Here is a 21,578-nt window from a genome sequence, read left to right as displayed (position 1 = left end):
GTGGGAGAACAAATATGCTAAACCACATACGCAGGTAGGTTAAGGCTTCCCATAGAATATATCACAGTGCACTCTGTGCTTTCACTTCTCTGAACTTCCAAAATATGACGCCATAATGGAAAATGACGTCAAGTCACTGCCAACTTGAGGTGTCATGACGGGGAGAGTGTCATGAACATTACACTTTCTTTGAAACTGCATGTAACATGCTAGATGGCTATTGCAAAATTCACGGGTCGTTAAAGGTTTTTTAAGTCTTATATGTCCGAATATTTTAAAAATACATTGCTTACTTACCCTTGATTTAAATTTAGCATGTTCAAAATACTTACGAAAACTATACTTTTGAAATGTGCTCTATGTTATTCCCGTGGTTGGAGGAAGAATTTATTTTTATGTATAAAAGAGTCTGGCGCAGGTGATTAATGAGGATTAATCTGAGATTTTTTGTGGAAATCTGTAAGAAGAGGTTGTTCTCTGACTGAATCTTGCTTGGGAAAAATGTGTGATGGCTTTGTTATAATACAGATTACGATATTGTGTGGAAAATACCCTCAAATTTGTAGGTAAGTTGAATTTCTCACAAAATATTTTATACCCAAGGAATACTCTGACTTTTCCCAAGCACATTTCGGGTGAGTTTATTTATATAACAAAATGTTAATAATTATTGTATTAATCAGCTGCGCCGAAGCGACTTATGTGAAACACTTCAAAAAATTATAAATGACCGTCACGTGATCAACAAAGTCATGTGATATCATAACAAATATGGTAATATATAGCCGAGGGAACCTTCTATATAAATTGGAAGTACTAAAGTAAAATACTTATAAATTAAAACCAAAATTGACCTCGCAATGTAATATTATGTTTTGAGTTCAATTTAAAGCCTCGGGAAGCCTTAACATAGCTGCGTAAGATTGAAATTTAACTCTGAAAAAAAAAGCGATATATATTATATAGGACATCGAGCAAAATCGCAAACTATTACGGGATATTCGAGAAAAAAATATTTAGAAGATATTTAATACTATGAGTTTTTGTTGATGTGCACCAGCTGGGACGGAAGTGCAATAACGGTAACATTAACTCTAACTTTATAAATGTTCTGCATTAAAAAAAATTCCAGGCTTTGTAATGACAATATTGTGAAATTTGGTTGTCTAGGTCGTCTATTTAAAGTATAATCTTCATCCATTAAAATTTGCAAGTTAAAGTTATCTTGTTATTCACAGAACTTACCGTTACATGTAATATGAAGAGAAAATTCGGGATTTTTTCCTTCTCATTTAATGTTCCGAATGACATTACACGTAATGATGATACCCGAAAATACCGGGCACTTCCGTCCCAGCTGGTGCACATCAACAAAATTTCCCCTAGATCAGGTGAAATATGAGAAGAAAGAAGAATGTATAACGAATTTATTGATGTACGCATATTCCATGTTTTCTTATTCTTTCGATAAATAATCAGGCGAAGTTTAAGCGAGGTGAGGCCGACGATGAGAAAAGAGTTGCAAGCCTTCTCTCTTTTTATGTATCAGTGGAAAACGATATATTTAAAAACAGCTTATAGAGACAAAAGAGTTACATTATTGAAAACATACAGTGTATATTAGAATACAAAAATAGGAAAAAGGTGACTCGACCCAGATTTAAAAAGAAAAAAAAATGGAAGGGGGGGTCCATACCCCAAGTGCCTGTGATTTTTCCGACGTTAATATAGAAATAAAGCCTTGGAAAGTGGGGGAGAGTTAGGTAATATCATAAAGGGGTATATTTTGGCAATTGATTTGAATTTCAGCAAGTTATAGAATGTTAATTTTCAGTATTATTGTTTAGGTTCCTATGCTCTTACAATGGATGGACTCTCGTTTTATTGGAATAACAGTACTGTACGCAACCGAGGATTACATGGGAAAAAAAAGCTGATCAGGGTCAAGTAAAAAAAAAACATTTTATGGTCTCTCGCCTTTCTATCATAATATTTGTCTGAGTAAGAAGACTGTGTCAAAGATGGATCTCTCTGCCAAATATCCGTTTATAATCGGGGTATACTTTTATTAGCAAATTTCCTGCCCATTCCAACAAACAGTAAATAAATACTCCAGTACTTTAATTTAAATCTACTTACTATAATAGTTATGATATGATAAATAAGTAGCTACTATGGTTTCCATAATTTTGTAGGTTGTAATTTCCGTTAAGTATATTTTATTACATGTACATTCAATATTAATCAGAACTACTGTAGGTTTAAACACTCTGTCCTTTTTGAACCTATGTCGGAAAAGTCTTTGTCACAAGATTTTCAAACTTTTCAAAATGATATATTAGCACTCGCTTATCAATCAGTTAAAAATATGTGGTATGTTTCCTTGTTATTAAATGTAGTACAGCCTGTGCAACCTGGAATGATAATCTTACACTGCGACTACATATTTCCATCCATTTTTAGGGGTACTGGTCAGAATGAGAATATAGAAAATCACTACAATACGCCTTACCAGAAAAGCAAACAGAACTTGCACTTCGTGCTCGATCGATATCTTTTCTGTCCAGTCGATATATCTATGAATTGACCACATGAAAGGCCTACATTTGTTATATTATTTTCTACAAAGCTAAATTCCTTACAATGCATATGATTTAAAAGGAAGATTGTCAAAATATAAAGAAGAAAAAATCTTTTATTAGGAAGTAGACTTTCCCCGAAAATCTTTCCCCCGGAAAACTGACTCTAGGGTAGGATTTCCTCCCGGAAAACTGGCACTAACGTAGGATTTCCCCCGTGGAAAAATGACTCTAGAGTAGGATTTCCCCAACGAAAAACCCCACATCAAATTCAATTTTTCGTGGGGGGGGGGCGGTAATCCTACTCTGCGTTATACTTATAGAGTGCGATTTTCCCCAGAGCTAGCCCCCCTTCCCAATAAAATATCATGGCTGTACTGATGTATGAGGGGGGGGGGGGAGGGGTCGACACATTGTTTCAAGTATCTCTTCTTCAAATGGCGACCAGTTTCATTGAAACATACGAAGTATTACTGTATAAAAAATTAAAATTCATCTCATTTTTCTCAGTAACTGTCCAACCAATTCTTTTGAAGCATTAAAATGTTATTCTTTTCATCTGGTCAGACTGATTCTGTAAAAAATGGTACAATGAAATTGGATAAACAACTTTTTTTCTGTATCCATGGAACAAAAAGGAATTTTACTGTAAATTGATTTAACAGTTACATATTATTGAGATGTACGTGTCTCTCTAAGTTTCTGGTGTTTAAGTATCCAAAATAACTGCAGCTGCCATGGAACTAATAATGAGTCGTTTATTTCTAAAAATTTGAAATTTTGCCAAGCTTTAAGACAGCATTTGCTATCTGCTTTCAAATCCAGTATAAAACCGCTGGGATCCAGGAGACATACTATAATGCTTCGACTTGAAAAAGCAATGTTTCTTGTATTGGTAGTTTTTAGTTTTGGCTTTTTTTCTTTTTTCCCTTTGAAGAACTCGATTATATTAAAATACTCACAAAATAGTATGTGGAACCTTCAATAACATAAATTTTAGAATTTTCACACACACTCTTTGTAAAAAGGATCGAACCATTGATAAAATAATGGACCTTTTAGAGGACAAAAATATTTACAAATCACTAAAGGTGGCCTCATTCGTGAACAAAAAGCGCCGAGGGAGGTTGTTAAGATCGACATCGAGTCTTACGATATTTGAGCGACTAATTTTATCATTTAATATTCCTACGAGAAAATTCTTAGTTGAGACTCAATGATTTAAGATTTTATACTAAATTTGACAATTCTTGAGTAGAAACACTCATATTTCCATTAAAAAAAAAATCAGTTGACTTTCATATAAACTTTTTGCAAAAATATTTTTGATATGATTTAAGTAGTAATAAAAGAGGGGAAATCCTACTCTCAGAAAGAAGGAGCAGAAATTTGACTATATTGTGAGATTTCCCTTTCTGGGGGGGGGGGGGGGAGTCCTAATTTAGAGTACAGATTCCGGGGGAAAGCTGCCTATGGGGGAAATCCTACTATACAACACCAGTCAATCCGAGTATTCGCTGGTTAAAAACATGAACTGGAAAAGAATTTTTATTAGTTTTAACGACATATTCCAGCGAATCACGTTCATCTTTACACGTAAGAAACTTCCCTAATTTATTATGAGAAAGTACAGGTCTATCCGATTTTTTTATGTTTATATTTAGAAAGACCCGATCTATCCGCATTTCTATGTACATCTACTTTGACACGTGATATCAAATAAACCAACGTTAATACACATTATAATGTATGAAAATAATATTATCTTAACTTATATTGCAGTATTTTTTTCCTAATCACTGTCAAAAATCCAAAACACTTTCTTTCCAGAAAATTTGGAAAACTGGCCTGGACTTAAACTTACCGCACCACGCATACTTCCGGACTTGTCTAAGACTAAGACAAAATTTTGACCCGTCCTCTGTTTTACAATTCGAAATGTTGGTGTTGTGTTTTGTGATGGAGACCCAGGCGTTGTATCTACAAACACAAATATAATGAATCAAAGTGTGTGCTAAATACAATTTTAAACGATTGAAAGTTAGTGAGATGTATTCAAATTAAATGTAATCTCTATTACATAAATTTTATTTCAGAAATGTTATTAAATAAATAATTATGCTTGCATTTCGTACCTGAGATATCTGTTAAGCATTACTAAGAAACGTGAAAACACGTATTATACGAGGGTTATCCCAATATCCCGTAAACTGAGCTCATATCTATTGCAGAAATAATTGTTATGATTTACTTAACATTAAAATATACGCCAAAAAAGTTTAAATTGCATGCATCTATTAATAATTCATAAAAATCTCCTTATCTCCGAGGGACTTTAATTTTGTTCGTCTTTCCGAATGGAGTTGCACTGTGTAGCTTTGACGACGATTTCTTTGTCTGTTTATTTCGGCTGGTCTCTTTTAAATTATTTGCTTCGTTTTCCATATATACCTTGAAAAACTTCTTATGTCATTCAAATAATACATACTTGAATATATCTATGTGTTCCAAACATTTGTCTCTTCTAATACACCTCTATTAAAGTTCCGATCTACATTTTATCATTTCCATTACGCCGCCTGTGTCAGTGCGACGTATTTTTTTGAAACAGTCAAGCGTCTAACCAGTGCAAATAAACGTTATAACATTCTTATAACTGAAGGCATATGAGTTAAAATTGGAATAAAGATAGTTTTTTTTATGTAATTTGAGAAACTATCATTTTTATCCCACGAAATTTTGACAAGAATTTCCTTTTTTGCGAGATTTTACATTTTATATACCGATTTTTAATAGCAAATTTTGAGATTGCGCCGCCTCTTTACATCAGACATTGAATTATTTCATTTAAATAGGATAAATCTGTGTAATTACGCAATGTTTTACACTAAAAATATTAGTTGTTAGTAGTTTTAGTTATTTTGAAAGTTTCATTAATTTATGACACCAGGGGCTCGTTTCACAAAACTATCTTATGACCAAGATCTGTCTTAAGACCGAAAATTGTCTTAAGATTGCACCATAGCCGTTTCACAAAACTCTAATATCTAATGATAATCTTAAGATCTATCTTAATCTTAAGACAACTAGATACATGTCTTAAGTCTAAAGTGAAACTGGCGATAGCATATCTTTTGGCTAAAAACCGAAGGATATTTAAAGAAAAAGGTTTTTAGAGATACAATCCTTTGGACTATATCAGGCCAGTCGGAACAATGACACCCCCCCTCCCCCTACACACACACACACAAATAATTTGCCAATAAGTATACAACAGAAAACATAAAATGTACCTACTTTATGTTTGTGCCACTTTATTCATTTCAAGGCATGTTTCTTTGGTTGTACCCCCTCCTAACTGAAATTGCAACCCCCCCCCCCAAAAATTGCTTCTTAAGGCCATGTACAATGTATATATGTACATGTATGTATCATATATAACTTTATTCAAAAATATATACATTTGTGGTATCTCTCTATTATATAAACATGCAGAGAGCAAATATCTTCATACCTGTATGAAGTTTTTTGAAGGTCATAGGTCATTACGCGACCTAATCACAAAGCGCAGTAATATCTACATAAAAAGACTTACTCCACTTAGCAATATAGCATGTTTTTCATGCATAAAAATGTACAAAATACGCAAGTAAAATAATAATCATTTTATTTACAATGTAAACGAGTATTTAATACAGTTCTTGATCGATTTTACATAGAGAATAGACAACTACGTGTTATAAGTTTCATGTCTGAGCTGCATAGTCTCAATGCGACGTTTACCCTTACTTTTCTCGCAGACCTCTGAATGCAATAATTTTTTTTCATTAAACTTTACTCACAATAAATTTGAAAATCTGTTGAAAAATATCAATGCAATCACGCCACAAACAGCTGACAAACACTGCACTTTGGAAGTTCGGTAGGCACACCTCCATCATCGAGATTGTTGTGACGTTGTCTTAACAATGTAAGCTGTCGCCAGTGTCTCCATGTCAACATCATAAATTAATGAATATGCCTTACTGAAATCGTAGATTTTATGTTTTTGATCAAATTTTGTACTTGATTTCAAGTTATCTGGTCCGGACAAGTGTCTCCATCCATCCCTTTCCGACCGAAATTCCTCCAACTTTTTATTATCAAACATCGGACGTGTTTCTTGTGTTTTTTTAACATCGAATATGGGATCTCATGAATACAAAAATTCCAAGACACCTATATGCTCACTATAATTGATCACAAGTAGCCTTTCACAGAATATTCCCTTCAAAACAGAATCCTTTGCCAGATGAATTTGAAGCGTAACCGCTTCTCAAGCCGATTTACACCTAGCGTAATTTGTCAAAATCTACGACGTACAGTTAGTGCAATATTTATATTCGATTACATTCGATTGTCCGTCTCAAATGTATATATAAGTAATAAATAACAAGTTTAAAAACTTCAATGGGAATTGAAGTGGGTCGGTACGTGATCAAATCTTCTGAGAAGGCCTTCGGCCTTCACAGGATTTGATCACGTGACCGACCCACTTCAATTCCCATTGAAGTTTTTAAACTTGTTATTTATTTCTTAATTGTTTAATTTTGAATTCAATACCCCTCAAGAACATCACAATTTCTATGACCAAGCATTGCTAACTTACGCAATTTTTAAAATGGCTAACGTAATTCGAGATACATGTAGTTTATTTATTGATATGTAAAGTAAATATATTTTGAATAAATAAAAATACGAAATATATGCATTTTTACGGATTGGATAAGTCCCGCCCATGAAAGTAAAAAAAAAAAATTCGAACTTCTGTGTTGCTACCCTGCATTTTTAACACGTTTATACTTTATTTTGTTACATTGTGGTGAATTCTTTCTTTCTTTCTTTTTTCTTTTTTTTTTAGAAATTTGAAAGTAAACATTTTTTTTCAGTCTTACAAAATTAGATGAAAATCAAATAGTTTTAATTCTTAGGGTATCCCTCTTTAATTCCCCGGAATGTGTATGGAAATTTAATATAATAACTGCTGTAACATTTTATGCTGCATGTACATGCTTTCTTGATACCTGTTGAAACTGTAAAATTTTAATTAGAAATTGTTCTTTCGTTTCTCTTCTTCGTCTGTTAGCATTGTTATTTTGTTGCAGTAGTTGAAGCGTTCCAGAGACACCTTCATCGAATTTTATGAACGAACTTTGAACACGAATTGGTGTTTCAAAAAGATTAATTGCTAAAATCATTCATTATTTGCAAAGGTTCAGATACACTAGTAGATTTAATTAAAAGTAGCATCACATACTGAGCAAAAAGACGTTTAAGCAAATTTTTTTTCAATAATTTTTGTGATGAAATTAATTCAAATTTGGTTTTTTTATGACCCCCCCCCCCCAACAACACACACACACAAAGTACATTAAAGTTGATGCAACAATTTTTTTTTTTTTTTGAGGGTATATCTGCATACATGTAAGAAACTAAATGAGACACACTATTATTTCAATATTTCAAAGAAAATTAAAGAAAGACGCTAAACTTCGTGCAAACATATTATAAAAAAAATTCCCTGTAATTTTGAAGAATGGAATTTGTCTTAAGACTTGTCTTAAGATTTCTTATACTTAAGATAGTTTTGTAAAACAACAGTGACAAATCTTATGATTGTCATAAGTCAGATCTTAAGATGATCGTAAGGTCTATCTTAGGACAAATCTTACGATAGTTTAGTGAAACCCGGCCCTGGTTACTACAAAACGGCGCTTGTCTACGGAATTTTGTGACAACCCTCGTATACAATATGAATTGTTTTTAGCTCACCTGAGCTGAAAGCTCAAGTGAGCTTTTCTGATCACCCGTTGTCCGTCGTCCGTCCGTCTGTCCGTCCGTCTGTCCGTCCGATCGTCTTTAAACTTTTCACATTTTCAACTTCTTCTCAAGAACCACTGGGCCAATTTTAGCCAAACTTGGTACAAAGCATCCCTCGGGTAAAGGGGAATTAAAGGGCCAAGTCCACTTACAAGGGGAGATAATCAAGAAAAGAAAAAAAATAGGAGGGGTCATTAAAAAAGTCTTCTTCTCAAGAACCACCGGGCCAGAAAAGCTGAAACTTATGTCTAAGCATCCTGGGGTAGTGTAGATTCTAAATTGTTCAAATCAGGACCCCCGGGGGTAGGACGTGGCCACAATAGGTGTTACAAGGGGGGAAATCTGGTAAAGAACAGCATGGCAAAAGTTATTCAGGTGATCGATATGGCCCATGGGCCTCTTGTTTATATTATCAGCTCTTTGAAAAAAAAAAAATATTATTAATCGAACTTGCAGATTACAAGTAAATGTTAATAAAAAGAGACAACGTTATAGAACATTGCCTGTTCCTATTATCTGATTATTAGCTTAAAAATTAACCTCTTGATACAATTTTAGAAGACGAAAAGAAGGGTTCATGAGCCCTCGTTATCCAGTTTATGTAATTAGAAACGTGTACGTCGTGAGTAGTTTGATGATAAACAAGAGCTTTTGTTCATTCATTTTCTCATGGTTGGAAAGAAAGCATAAATTATAAATATGTACAGAAATAGAAACCTTTAAAATCAGAATGAAGTCTCATTATTTCCCAGGCACTTTTTCCTTGACATATTTTGTTCTGCGGTGTTTCTGCTTCTTCGTTGTGTGGAACAGTGCTATCTTCTTCATCACAAAACTCTTCCACCTTTTCAAATATCGCAATGAAACTGGAATTATTCGTTTTAAAAGTAATAAAAATCGTTTCATCTTTCATTTTCCAATTCGTCGAGTAAAGGACGTCAGTGTACCACGTGATTACCAAGATATAGCACTAGATTTTTATCAATCTCAGATCAAAATATACACAATATGTACAGCACAGTCCTATACATTCAACATATATGCAAAATCAACAAAAAAATTCCTATGTTTATTTCAAATTAAACGTTTTGTATGTCAATTTTACGAAAGTACGAAAGAATTCTTTTTGTGTATAAAGCTTTCCACGACATGTTCGACAACTCTAGCTATCATATAAAAAATTCTACGTATAACGTTTTATATATAAACGGATGAAATATACAAATGAGGATTGTTTTGCATAGTAACTCTTTTATTTCAACTTTATAAACACTTACACTGGATATTTCTATGTTCCCCATTATTGATCCATTAACAGTGTTTCCAGTTTCGTCTGCACAAAATTTACAATCCTTTTCAGGTAAACCATTTTCATCCACAGAGCACTTCATATTACTCCCACAATAATTCAGTTCACTTTTACCTAATGTATTTTTAACGCAACTGCAAAGGTAAAATCAAGTATTTTCATTGCAATAAACATGGAAGAAGATAAAAAAGGGAAACCAAAATAAAATAAAAGCACATGAATTATAATAGTGTATATTATGTTAGGATTTATCGTTTTGAAGGATAATTACGAATGTAATTTCATTATTTTTTGTAAAGAATCATCAAGTGACTATTTAAAGTATGTTTCTACATATTTGGTTTGTAGGTTCCTCCAGATGAATAAAACCACGTATTTGTATTTGGCTCCTGGACTGGGGACTCGGTATCTCCATGTTCGTCGAATAATCCCCATCTAAAATGGCCCCAATGGTGAACGAATAATCTGTCTATAATGTGAAAAAGGAAATTATTTACACAAAGCGTTAAAGTTATCAAAATTGGAAGTTTTGATTTCATAACATTATTAAGAATATCATATGTATTTGAATTGTATTTTAGAAGGAACTGGGATTTAATTCTACAACTGGTAATCCAACTTATACCCATAGCTCCCTTTCTAAGGAGAAAATTCTTCAAATTCATGTGTCAGATTTAAATATTCCCAACAACCAATCATAAAATTTTAAAATCCGAACAAACAAAGATACTTAGCGGGTTCCAGTAAATGTTCTACCAAGCCTCTTTCTTTACTCCTCACTAAAATATTAACAGCAGTGAAGGAGAAACTTCAAGAGTACTGTGCAATTATATATTCGAGAAGTGGTGTAAATCAGATGTGGATTCCTAAAAAATCCTTGGAACTTTTGGAAAATTTGAAATCACAAAATTTTACCAAAATCAATAGCAAAAAAACTTACGACTTCCCAACTCTATACACAACCATTCCAATTGATAAATTAAAGTCCATGTTTTTTGACATCATTGACAGCTATTTTTTCAATAAAAATGGAACTCGTAAATTTATTTACCTTGTCATTGGTCATTTGCAAAATTATTTTGTTAAAAACATTCTGATTGTACACACAAGTACTCTGAAGTTGATATTAAAAAGATGCTTGACTTTTTGATTGACAATATCTGTATGTGTAGTTTTTGGAGACCAAGTCTTCCAACAATCTGTTGGAATTCCAGTGGGTATCAATTGCGATCCCTTCTTAGCAGACCTATTTTTGTATTCATATGAAGCAGAATTTATTCAAAATTTTATACAAGAGAAGAAGAAAACACTTGCTGTGGCCTTTAACTCGACGTTTAGATATTTCGACGACGCATTATCAATTAACAATAGCAATGTCCATTCATATGTCGACTCGATATACATATATCTCAGTGAGCTTGAAATAAAATATATCACAGAGTCTGACACTTCTGTTTCATATCTGGATATTTTACTAGAAAAAGACATTAATTGTAACCTAAAACTAATCTTTATGATAAACGTGATGACTTTAACTTTTCAATCGTCAACTTCCCTTACTTTATGCAGCAATATACCATTAACTCTTGCATACGGGGTTAAAATTTCTCAGTAGATTCGATACGCAAGAGCATGCTCTACGTATGAACAATTTCTAAAACGAGGTAAGTTATTGACAAACAAGTTGATGAAACAAGAATATCAACAGCCTCGTTTAAAATCAGCATTTCGTAAGTTCTATGGTCCATACAATGACCTTGTCAGCAAGAACAATCTATCATTAAGTCAAATGCTGATTAACGTTTTTCATACTAATTGTTAGGCCATTATTTACACGCTGAATTGTCTAAGGATTTTTCCGTTATTTCCCGTTCATGACAATGAGCACACGGCGGGTGTGACCGGTCGGCAGGGGATGCTCACTCCTCCATGGTACCTGATCCCACCTCTGATGTTTTAGAGGTCCGTGTTTGCTTTGTTCCTGATTTGTATTGTTTAAATGGACTTTCGAGCTTGAATACTGTTCGCCATCTCCATATATTTCATGTAGTCAATGTTTATGTTGCATAAAGATACATATTTTGTAAGCTTTTCAACATTTATATACCTGCATCTCCATCAGCGGGGAGAAATTGCACCGTATACGGTTCTAAATGTATGTGTTTCCCAGGATTTCCACATCCGGTCATGCCAGAGACGTAGGGCTTATTTTTTGCGAGTCGGTTGGGTTTATCAACAATCACATGGGCAGAATCTATTTGGGGTCCGGTTATATAACTATCAGTGATATCGCTCGGCCATGACTTTGGTATTACTATTGTGATATCTTTGAAGAATACATGATGTTTTGTTGCCTTATACAGTCGAGCAGAAGCGGCAGTAAACAGGTCCTGGAAAAAACAAAAATGCATTATCAATTGTTGTACAAATGTAATTTATCAAATATGATATAAACAGTTACTTTTATTATCAGAATGCTTTCCTGATAGTATTTACATGTATATGATCAATTAATTTTAGGGATTGTAACGCAATATAATATAAAACTATGTGATTTTGCTTCAACTTATGAAAAGAAATATATAAATATGTACCAATATTTAGTGTCTCAAAATTTCGTTGTATAATGAATGTATTTAAAGAAAGATTTTATCCTTTTTACAAAGGTTTTATTCTTTAGCCAAGTATTAATATAATATTATACGTTATTTTACATTATTTGTCTCTGTTCTGGTTTGAATGTTTTAATATGAAAGGCATATAATACAATTAATTCTACAAAAAATATCGTTTTGGCCATTTAGTCATTTTTTATTTTAAATCTTTGCCAAATAAGCATTTTGATAAATAGGTTTTCTTACAAAAAAGACTAGATTTTGAAGTTATCTTAATTTACCTTATTTTGTTGCACTCCTGACATCTGATATTTTTTTAAACATTGTTTTAAAAATTATAACACACAATAATTCATTCAAATTTTGTAAGGCAGTTTGTTGTTTTGATATTTTTTATCATTTAAGGCAAGTTTTTCATATTTTCTTGACTTATAAGAAAGATTATTTGCTTAATATGTATTTAATAAAGATTATATATTTAATTGTTAATGCTTATATATTTAAAAATGTATGTTTAGTGATGAAAATTATTCTCTGAATTGACTGTAAAATGTCCAAAAATGTCTGAAATTTGTTGATAGACATAATGATTTCAACTACAATTAATATCAAACATATTCTGCAATTTGTTTTTAGTAAAGATAGATTAAGTTCATTTATAATTATAAACTAGTTTTGTTGCACTCCTAACTGCAGTAAAATTTGAAATTAAAACAATAAAACACAAAAATTCATAAAATTATGGCAACATCAAGTTGTAGTAAAATTGTGCAATATTTATAGTTTCATTGCTTCAAGGTTAAAATATATATCATTGTTTAAACTTCGCTTAATACCTGGAATTATTATCTTTTAATGTCAAAACTAGCTTAAATATGTTTAGAAGATAAAAGTTATATTTAAAGGACATTTTACTTTATGTGACAAATACTTTTAGCAACTGAGGTCAACCAGAAACATCCAACTCATCAATAAGTGCGTTTCATGTATTCAAATTTGATCATTGATAATTTTAACATTTTTGTTGCACTCCTGACCAAAGTAGACGTGTGCAGCATAAATTACACCAGAATGTGTTTTTTTTTTTTTTTTTTTTTTTTTTTTTTTTATAGTTATAGTGGAATTATTTGAATTTTATAACAATTTTTCAGTGAGATTTTTTAAATTTCTATCAAAAAATGAAAACAAGAAAAAATACATATGCATTGATGAAATTGAAAAAAAAAAACAGACAGATTTCAGTAATGAAACTGTCAAATGGATGATTTAATACTTAATTATTCAAATAGATTCTTATTGATCAAATAATACTTATTAGTATTAATACTTATTAGTATACATGTATATTAATAGAAGTCTTTTCATCATTGAACGTGGATCTTTGAAGAAATGTTTTGCACTCCCTAGAAATATGGATCTGAAACACAGAGAGATCCTATAATTGATAGATTTTTCTGTAAAAATGTTTTTTTTATCTTCATTTTCCAAAATAGAAAGCAAAGAATCATTTACTGATAAAAGTTTATCCATGCTAGGGAGCATAAAGTCGAATGTTGCACTCTTGACATAAATGGGTATGCACAGATACTTGATACTCATTAATGGTACTTGTGATTCAGATAACTTTTTTAAGTTTTAATAGTAAATCAGTTATATTTTTTACACTTTGAGAATTTTTTATTTTTGACATAATTGTCAAACAGATTTTTAAAATCATAGACCTTTGGCAACTTTGTATTTTTTCTGTTGCACTCCTGACATGGTATAACATATTTTTCAGCATCAGCCATGACCGTAACATGGACAAACAAAATTACTATAGTTTAGATTTAAAGCTCAATATATTGAATTTGATCAGAAAAATCTTTATTTCCAACGCAGCACTGTTAAGGCGTACTTTAAAGAAATCAACAGAATATAAACGTGCATAAATACATACCTTTTTAAACTGAATTTATTTTTGTAAAGGTACTATATTATCTTATGACTTTAACATTCTTTGAATAACATTGTATACCCCGCTCTGTACTAAATTTGGTTTGGTCACGTTATTTGATAGTCACGTGATAAATGCATGTAATGTGTACTGTATGTAGGTCACAAACAAATTTCAATATCGCAAAGGCATACCCTAGTTAAAATTAAAAATTAAAGTAATAGATTGTTTTCTACATAACTTGTAGTTTATGGAAAGTGCTGCTGCTTTAAATAGAATTCGCATTTTATTAGTTTAAATTTCAAGTTATCTGGCTAATGTTGAAATATGTATGACCTTTACCAAGTATTTTATGTATTTATCAAATCATGCTATCGATTTCAGGAAAGCAGCAGCACTTTTCAAGTTAAGGAATACGTCCGTTATGTGTATTCAAAAAATGGTCAAGATCTATTAAGTGTATGCCCTTGCGAAAAGGCGATTTAATGAGGCACCTCGGCGTGAAACATGCACACCCTGTAGACAAAACCACGGTAGAATTAATTCAATACATTTTCTCGATATTTTTTAAATAATGGCACTAAACAAACGTTTCAGATTTGTATTAATGGTCTACCTAAGATTTGCAAATAATATTCTGTTTAATAATAAAATGCATTTTTCACTGTGAAAAAATTACTTGATCCGCCTCTCACTGCACATAAAATGCGTCAAACTTTACCATGATGACGTCATGTCGACAAGTGCATTGCGATCAGTGACTTGTTTATATCTTGCTGTCGTGGGATTTAACTAGCGACAAAAATGAATGCAGTGGTAAGTTTTGATGTAGTTCATTACTCTTATGCAGTTTAGATTCGCAAATTATTTCATTTTCTGTTATTGTGAGGAATTGCTATATTTGTGTAATGTCACAGTAAACTTTTCCCGTATAAATTAGGCCCCGCCCCCTTTATGCAGCCTTAACAGAGCTGCGAATATAAAACATTATTTATGTCATAGATCAAGACATATGCTGAGCCATAGAAATTCATTCCCATTGCCTGTATTTTTAAAGAAGATTGATAAATATGTCTCCGTTTTTTTTTTAATTTACCCTCAAAGACAATTTCTGTATATTTCGAAAATGAAAAAAAGCTATCTACATAGTTGTAGAACAAAAAGTGTTCAAAAACGTGATATACTCATTTGGTATCAAGGGAGACTGAAGTCGTAAATTCTCATATCTTCTGATAGGTCAACTACAAAGTTACTGATAAAATCATTCTTATTCTACACACAGGTATTCTGAAGTTAATATTAAAACATGCTGAAATTCTTCGTTGACAACATTATGTAGTCTTTCGAGACCAGGTCTTCCACTTATCTGTTGGAATACTGATGGGCTAAAATTGTGCTCCTTTATAAGACGGCGTCTTTATATTCTTTTGAAGCATAATTTATTCAAAAAGTTTACACGAGAAGAAGAAAAAAGTAGCTGTGGCTTTCGACTCAATATTTAAATGTATCGACGTTCTATCAACAAACAATAGTTACTTTCATTCAAATTATAAGTTGATATATCCCAGTCAACTTGATATGAAAAACCCTACAGAATCTGCTACATCCGTTTCATATTTGGATGTTTTTTCTGACCACAAACGATAATGGCAAACTAATAAATAAGTGTATGACAAATGGGATTGCTTCAGCTCTTCCATCGTTACCTTCCCTTATTTTATGTAGTTATATATATATATGGTGTTTATGTTTCCCAAATGATCCGATTCGCAAAAGCATGTTCTGAGTCAATTTTAATAAACTGAGGCAGGTTTCGGACAAGTAAGTTGATGCAACAGTAATTTTACAAATCTCGTTTAGAGTCAGCTTTTCGCAAAATTTAAGGTCGTTATAATGACTTTGCATATACCACTATCGTCGGGAAGTATTTTATCTGACATATTCCATACCAATTGTTTGGCCTTTGTTTTTATACTAGATTTGGCTACGGACAATTCCGTCTACCTGATTGCAACATAGGGTGTCAAAGGGTGATGCTTACTCCTCCTAGGCACCTGATCCCAGCCTGGTATTTCCAGAGATCCGTGTTTTGCCCTATTCACGATTGAAATTCTTTACTGAATTTGTGAGATTGATCAACCTTTACATTAAAATAAACTCGAATGGTTTCAGGTTTCAGGTCAAATTCCTTTGAGATTATATTTGTTAAAAGGTATGAGGCGACTTTAATTGTCAAGTGTTTTGAAATTCTTTAAAGATAGTTTCCATTTCGTATTTGATCTGATATTTACATGCATTTTCAAGTTCTAGATTCAAATGCAGTGAAAGATGGATAAATAAATACTGTACTTGACAAATATTCTTACTTACTGAAATATTTCCAAATATGATCCATTATACTTTTGTGACAATTTTGATGTTTACAGACTTTATGATATCAGATTTCCAACTGTAAAGTTTAAATATTATGTCTACTATACATTTATTTACTTCAGAAGTCATTTTAAAATCCTGCAAAGCCAGTATTTTGATATTACAGATGTTTACCTTTCAATCATGTAGGTAATTCATTGTACCCGCCATATTGTTAGTCATCCCAAACGTAATATATATTCTGTATTTTCATTGGCTAAAAGACTTAGTTCTGGCCAATCATATAAGGCATTTATTTTTAGTATTTCATTGGCTTCCTTTACTTATAAATAGAGCTACTCAACGCGTTAACTTCACTCTGCTAGGGGTCAAGAACGGCTAGGTTCGTGCCTTAAGAACTTCAAGTTCGGTAGCAAACTGTTAGGAATGTAGTTACCCATAGTAGAGTCATACCGTGGTTCAGGGTAGATTTAGATATCCCTTACCTTATTTCATTTATATATATATATATATATATATATATATATATATATATATATATATATATATATATATATATATATATATATATATATAGGCCATCCCTGTTGTTAATATTAGCCTACATTCTTGGGTTTATGGAAGCTCTTTAGTGCAATAAATACATTTTTTTTAAGTTTGTCACGTTCTCCCCCGATATTTTTCATATATCTTATTATTTATTTATTTGGTTAAATTCAGCTGTTATATTTTGGAAACATATAATTACTTTTTGTTATCAACTAGTCTAAATTCATATTCACCTTTGTTACAATAAATTATAAAACTTTACAAATCTTGTCATTTCTAAACAAGGTGTTGATCATAATCTAGGAATCACTAAAGAACCTGGGTATACATTTCAACCAGTGTGGTTTATATCTTCAATAGTTTAATAAGACTTTCCAATCCCAAGTACTTAATATCTATAGTGAATTAAATAAATACAAGAAGGGTTAGAACCTGTACTTTAGGAAAGGTTTGCCTTATTTTTACCCCTAGAATACACTGGTTCACGTTACACTTTAAACAGCTGCATTTAAAACGATTTTAAATAAGGAAGTAATTGAAAATACTTAAAAGAACACTATGTACAGATTTTGAGAAATGACCTGAAGATAAAATAATAATATTGTGACCTTCATAACGCCAAAACAATGCAAACCAAGGAAATTGATACAAGGAATTTGAATTGAAAAAGGAAAAAATGCTGACAAAAAACTTTAAGCAGTATCTTTTTACTATGTGAAGAAGAGAACCAAAGAAACGCTTCTGAGGATCAATGGTTAGTGGCCTACAAGAACCGCATTCAATCTTCTCTTTAAAAATCCTTTATGGTTTGTGATTTTAGGTCAGAAAATGCTATAGCTTGTTTTGACAAAAAATAGAATACTATTCGTGGAGTGCGGTATTTCAGACAAAGCAAATAATTTTAAACCTGTCAACTCAGTAGCGTCTGGGGTTTTTTTCTCCATTATGTACAACATATGTGCATGTATTTATTTTAGAATATATAAAATATCAATCGCTCAATCTCAATGTATAATTTCAAAGATCCAGTCTTCTTACATCAGCATATAGTTGAATGTATAGTGTCCTTAGCAGATTTAGTATGTTTGTTAAAGCATTGAATTAGAAGTTAATGTTTTTTAAAGAAGAGAGCTCATTACATGTATTATAGTATCCTCCTTTTTTTTTTTTTTTTTTTTTTTTTTTTTTTTTTTTTTTTAATAGTTTCATGATATTTTGTTTTATATTGAACTCTATTTACATTCTCTGCGAAACAGTTTTTGGCTTAAACTTAATGTTTCTGGGCTTATGTTAACGCGGCTTGGTTTGCAGGAAACTCTACATTGTTTCCACAAAATGTTGCATAGTTCACAGGAAATATAAAGGACAAAGCGTTAGAATACAAATAAGCTCTTCGTGTATCATTATCTCTATATGAAGAGGGGGGGGGGAGTATTTGTTGGTCCTCTTGTCAATGACTTATATTTGGAGCAATAATCATGAATATAATATCTCACCTTTAATCTTTGTATTTGGATTTCAGATGGTTCCAGCTTACTGGACACTGCTACAGTAATTCCCTTATAGCCATTTCCATCTATCTCAATTCGATTAGTCTGGCAAACAGCATTAACATATCCAACTATGCAGAAAAATTTCAAATAATAATAGAGAACCTTCATTTTTGATTCATAACATAAACCTTCTAACTACATCCAACTATTTTCCCGGGATTTTTCTTCTGTGCATACGTGCTCCAATTACTGTATGTGTGGTATTCTGATTATGCAACAGCAAACTAAATCGTTGTTGCTATGACACGACATTTAACCTGATCGGATGATTTTATAATTGCATGAAGTTCATTGCACTGGACCTGAGTATTTGGAGGTGTTTTAGCTCACCTGAGCAAAATGCTCAAGTAAGCGTCTCTTCTTTGATTGTGTCCCTTAACTGTTGGCATGGTAGTCGTTGTCGTCGTAAACTTTTCACATTTTCATTTTCCACTCAAAATCTACTGGTGCAAGTTATAGAGCACTTGTCATAGAACATCCTTAGATAAATAGGATTCAATGGGAGATAACAAAGAAAGGCAAAAATAGGACTGGGCAAAGATATTCTTTCAAGAATCCCAGGGCAAGAAAATGATTTTTGCAAGCCTCCTTAATGAGTGTATACTCAAACTTGTGTAAATCATTCGCCGTCCGGGTAGGAAGAAGGAACAATATGGGATCAAAGTTAACATCGGAAGTATAGGATTTTTTTAATATTCTTTTAAAAACAGTTGAACCGTGTTTAGTTTTGCGTATTTGTAAGTATCCTCGGAGTAGAGCAGATTGAAGCCTGTTCCAATCGCTACCGCCAGATAGTCAAAATGGGGATAATATAGGGGATCAAAATTTGGTATTTTTTTTTAAAATTCTTTCAGAACAGCAGGGTAATGGTCAGTAGCATTCATTTTGAAAAAGCCTCATTGCAAATTCAACTTTGTTTCAATCATTGTCCTCAGGAACGTAGGGCAGGGCGACTACAAGGGATCAAATATTCATATGGAAATATAAAATAAGAAAAAAATCAAAAATCGCAAGTACAACAATGGCATATTTAGTCATATTAATATGCAAACATCCTCAGGTGATACAGATTTAAAAAATGAGATAAAACTTTAAAAATCCTCATGTCAAGAACAACAGGGGCACAATTTAAGTTATTGGGCAAACGTCCATTGATAGTACATAAAAAAGATTTAAATCATGGCGATAGGTTGGGACTACTTTAAAAGATAGCTTTAATATATATACTAGTACATGGAATATTAATTTAAATATTTAAAAATCATTCTTTTCTTAAAAACAGCAAGGCTGCAATAAAAAGTGTGCAATGGATGTTGGAGTTTAGAAGGGAGTATTATCGGTGGGCAAGTTTTACATAATACACGTATATAGGGGGGAAAAGCTTTCCCAGAAGAGTAAGGTAACATTACATATTGTAATCATATTAAAATTCAGTATTTATTGTCGGTTATAGGTTTAGTCAAAATGTGTGAAGGCTATGGTAGAGGCTCAATATGGGTCTTGTGGGAACAAAAAGAGAAAACAATCTTTAAAGATGTTATTTTAAGAAAAGCCGTTCCAAGGTGCATTAGCCTCTGTTTGACTCTATGATGTAGACTTCCCATATGATCATGATCAAAAGTCCAAAACAATACAAATTGTGAGCAGATCTGACACGGACATCTGAAAATAGAAAGGGATCAGATGCCTGGGAGGAGTAAGCATTCCCTGTTATGCTGTCTTACCAAACGTGTGGTCCTCGTCATCATCGGGTAAACAGAAAAATTCGTAGATAATTCAGTGAACAAATAATGGCAACACCATATGAGGCCAATTTTAACCAAACTTGGCACATAGTATCCTTGGGTAAAGGGGATTAAAATTTATACAAATGAAGGGCCATAACCTCTTGCAAGGGGAGAATATTAAGAAAAAGTAAAAAATAAGGTGGGGTCATTCAAAAATCTTCTCCAGAACCACTGACTATAAAAGATGAAACTGTGAAAGCTTCCTGATATATTGTATATTCACTGGGTGAAATAAGCAGTTTCCCGTCATGGGAAACTGTATGGAAACCACATGGAAACCTCATGTTTACAACATGTTTCCTAGTGGTTTCCGCAGCGGATGCCAGGTTATTCCGTCAAGTTTCCGTACCACGGAAACTACTACGCTCCGATTCCATAAGGTGTCCCGAACCACGGAAACCTCAGGAAACGTGAAGTTTCCTGAGTCTCCATGTAGTTTCCCATAATGGGAAACCTGAAGATTCCACTGGTTTCCATAATTAGGAAACTATGTGGAATCGGAGCGTAGTGGTTTCCATGGAATGGAAACTCGATGGAATCCTCAGATTTCCCATGAACGGAAACTAGAGGAAACCTCGTGATTCCTCAAGTTTCCATGTCTCAGGAAACTATATGGAATTGGAGCGTAGTGGTTTCCGTGTGATGGAAACTTGGTGGAATTATCTGGTGTCTCATAAAAGGAAATTACTGGGAAACTTCAAGATTCCCTTATTTTTCTGAGACGGGAAGCAATGTGTAATTGTGGTGTAATAGTTTCCATACCATGGAAACTACAGGGTAGGTTGAGCATTTCAATTTCGAAAAATGATTGACAAGCAACTGGAAGCTCAAGGATCCCTGTATTTTCCATGGTAAATCTTTCTTGTCTAGAATGTGAAAAGAGAACAGCAGGTTTAAATCAAAATATATATTATTAATTTCCTTGGTAAACTGTGTTTTCTTTTCAAAATCTATCAAGAAAATGTATAAAAAGGAAAAAGCATTATCAAATCATATGTTTAATAATTCATTTGATGTG

At 32.5% G+C, this 21,578-nt stretch overlaps 2 protein-coding genes across 3 annotated transcripts in view; both read right to left on the bottom strand.

The window, feature by feature from the left end:
• The window catches only part of LOC133195715 (calcium-activated chloride channel regulator 1-like), a 46,541-nt gene extending 27,634 nt beyond the window's left edge, over positions 1-18,907 (bottom strand). The window contains exons 1-4 of the mRNA XM_061331642.1: positions 18,717-18,907; positions 11,855-12,137; positions 10,081-10,216; positions 9,716-9,881 (exon numbers count right to left, since the gene is read on the bottom strand). Coding sequence (XP_061187626.1) covers positions 9,716-9,881; positions 10,081-10,216; positions 11,855-12,137; positions 18,717-18,881 — 750 coding nt within the window. The 5' untranslated portion in view covers positions 18,882-18,907. The remainder of the gene's footprint in view (positions 1-9,715; positions 9,882-10,080; positions 10,217-11,854; positions 12,138-18,716) is intronic.
• Positions 1-21,578, bottom strand: part of LOC133195717 (calcium-activated chloride channel regulator 1-like) — a 66,691-nt gene that overhangs the window by 8,928 nt on the left and 36,185 nt on the right. The window lies entirely within an intron of this gene.

The sequence above is a fragment of the Saccostrea echinata genome, unplaced genomic scaffold (genome assembly GCF_033153115.1).
Source record: "Saccostrea echinata isolate AGI-Se365-2 ecotype Australia unplaced genomic scaffold, CSIRO_AGI_Sech_v1 ptg000029l, whole genome shotgun sequence".
Classification (NCBI taxonomy): Eukaryota; Metazoa; Mollusca; class Bivalvia; order Ostreida; family Ostreidae; genus Saccostrea; species Saccostrea echinata.
Note: the sequence above shows the minus strand (reverse complement) of the source record. Positions and strands in the feature narration are given on the sequence as shown.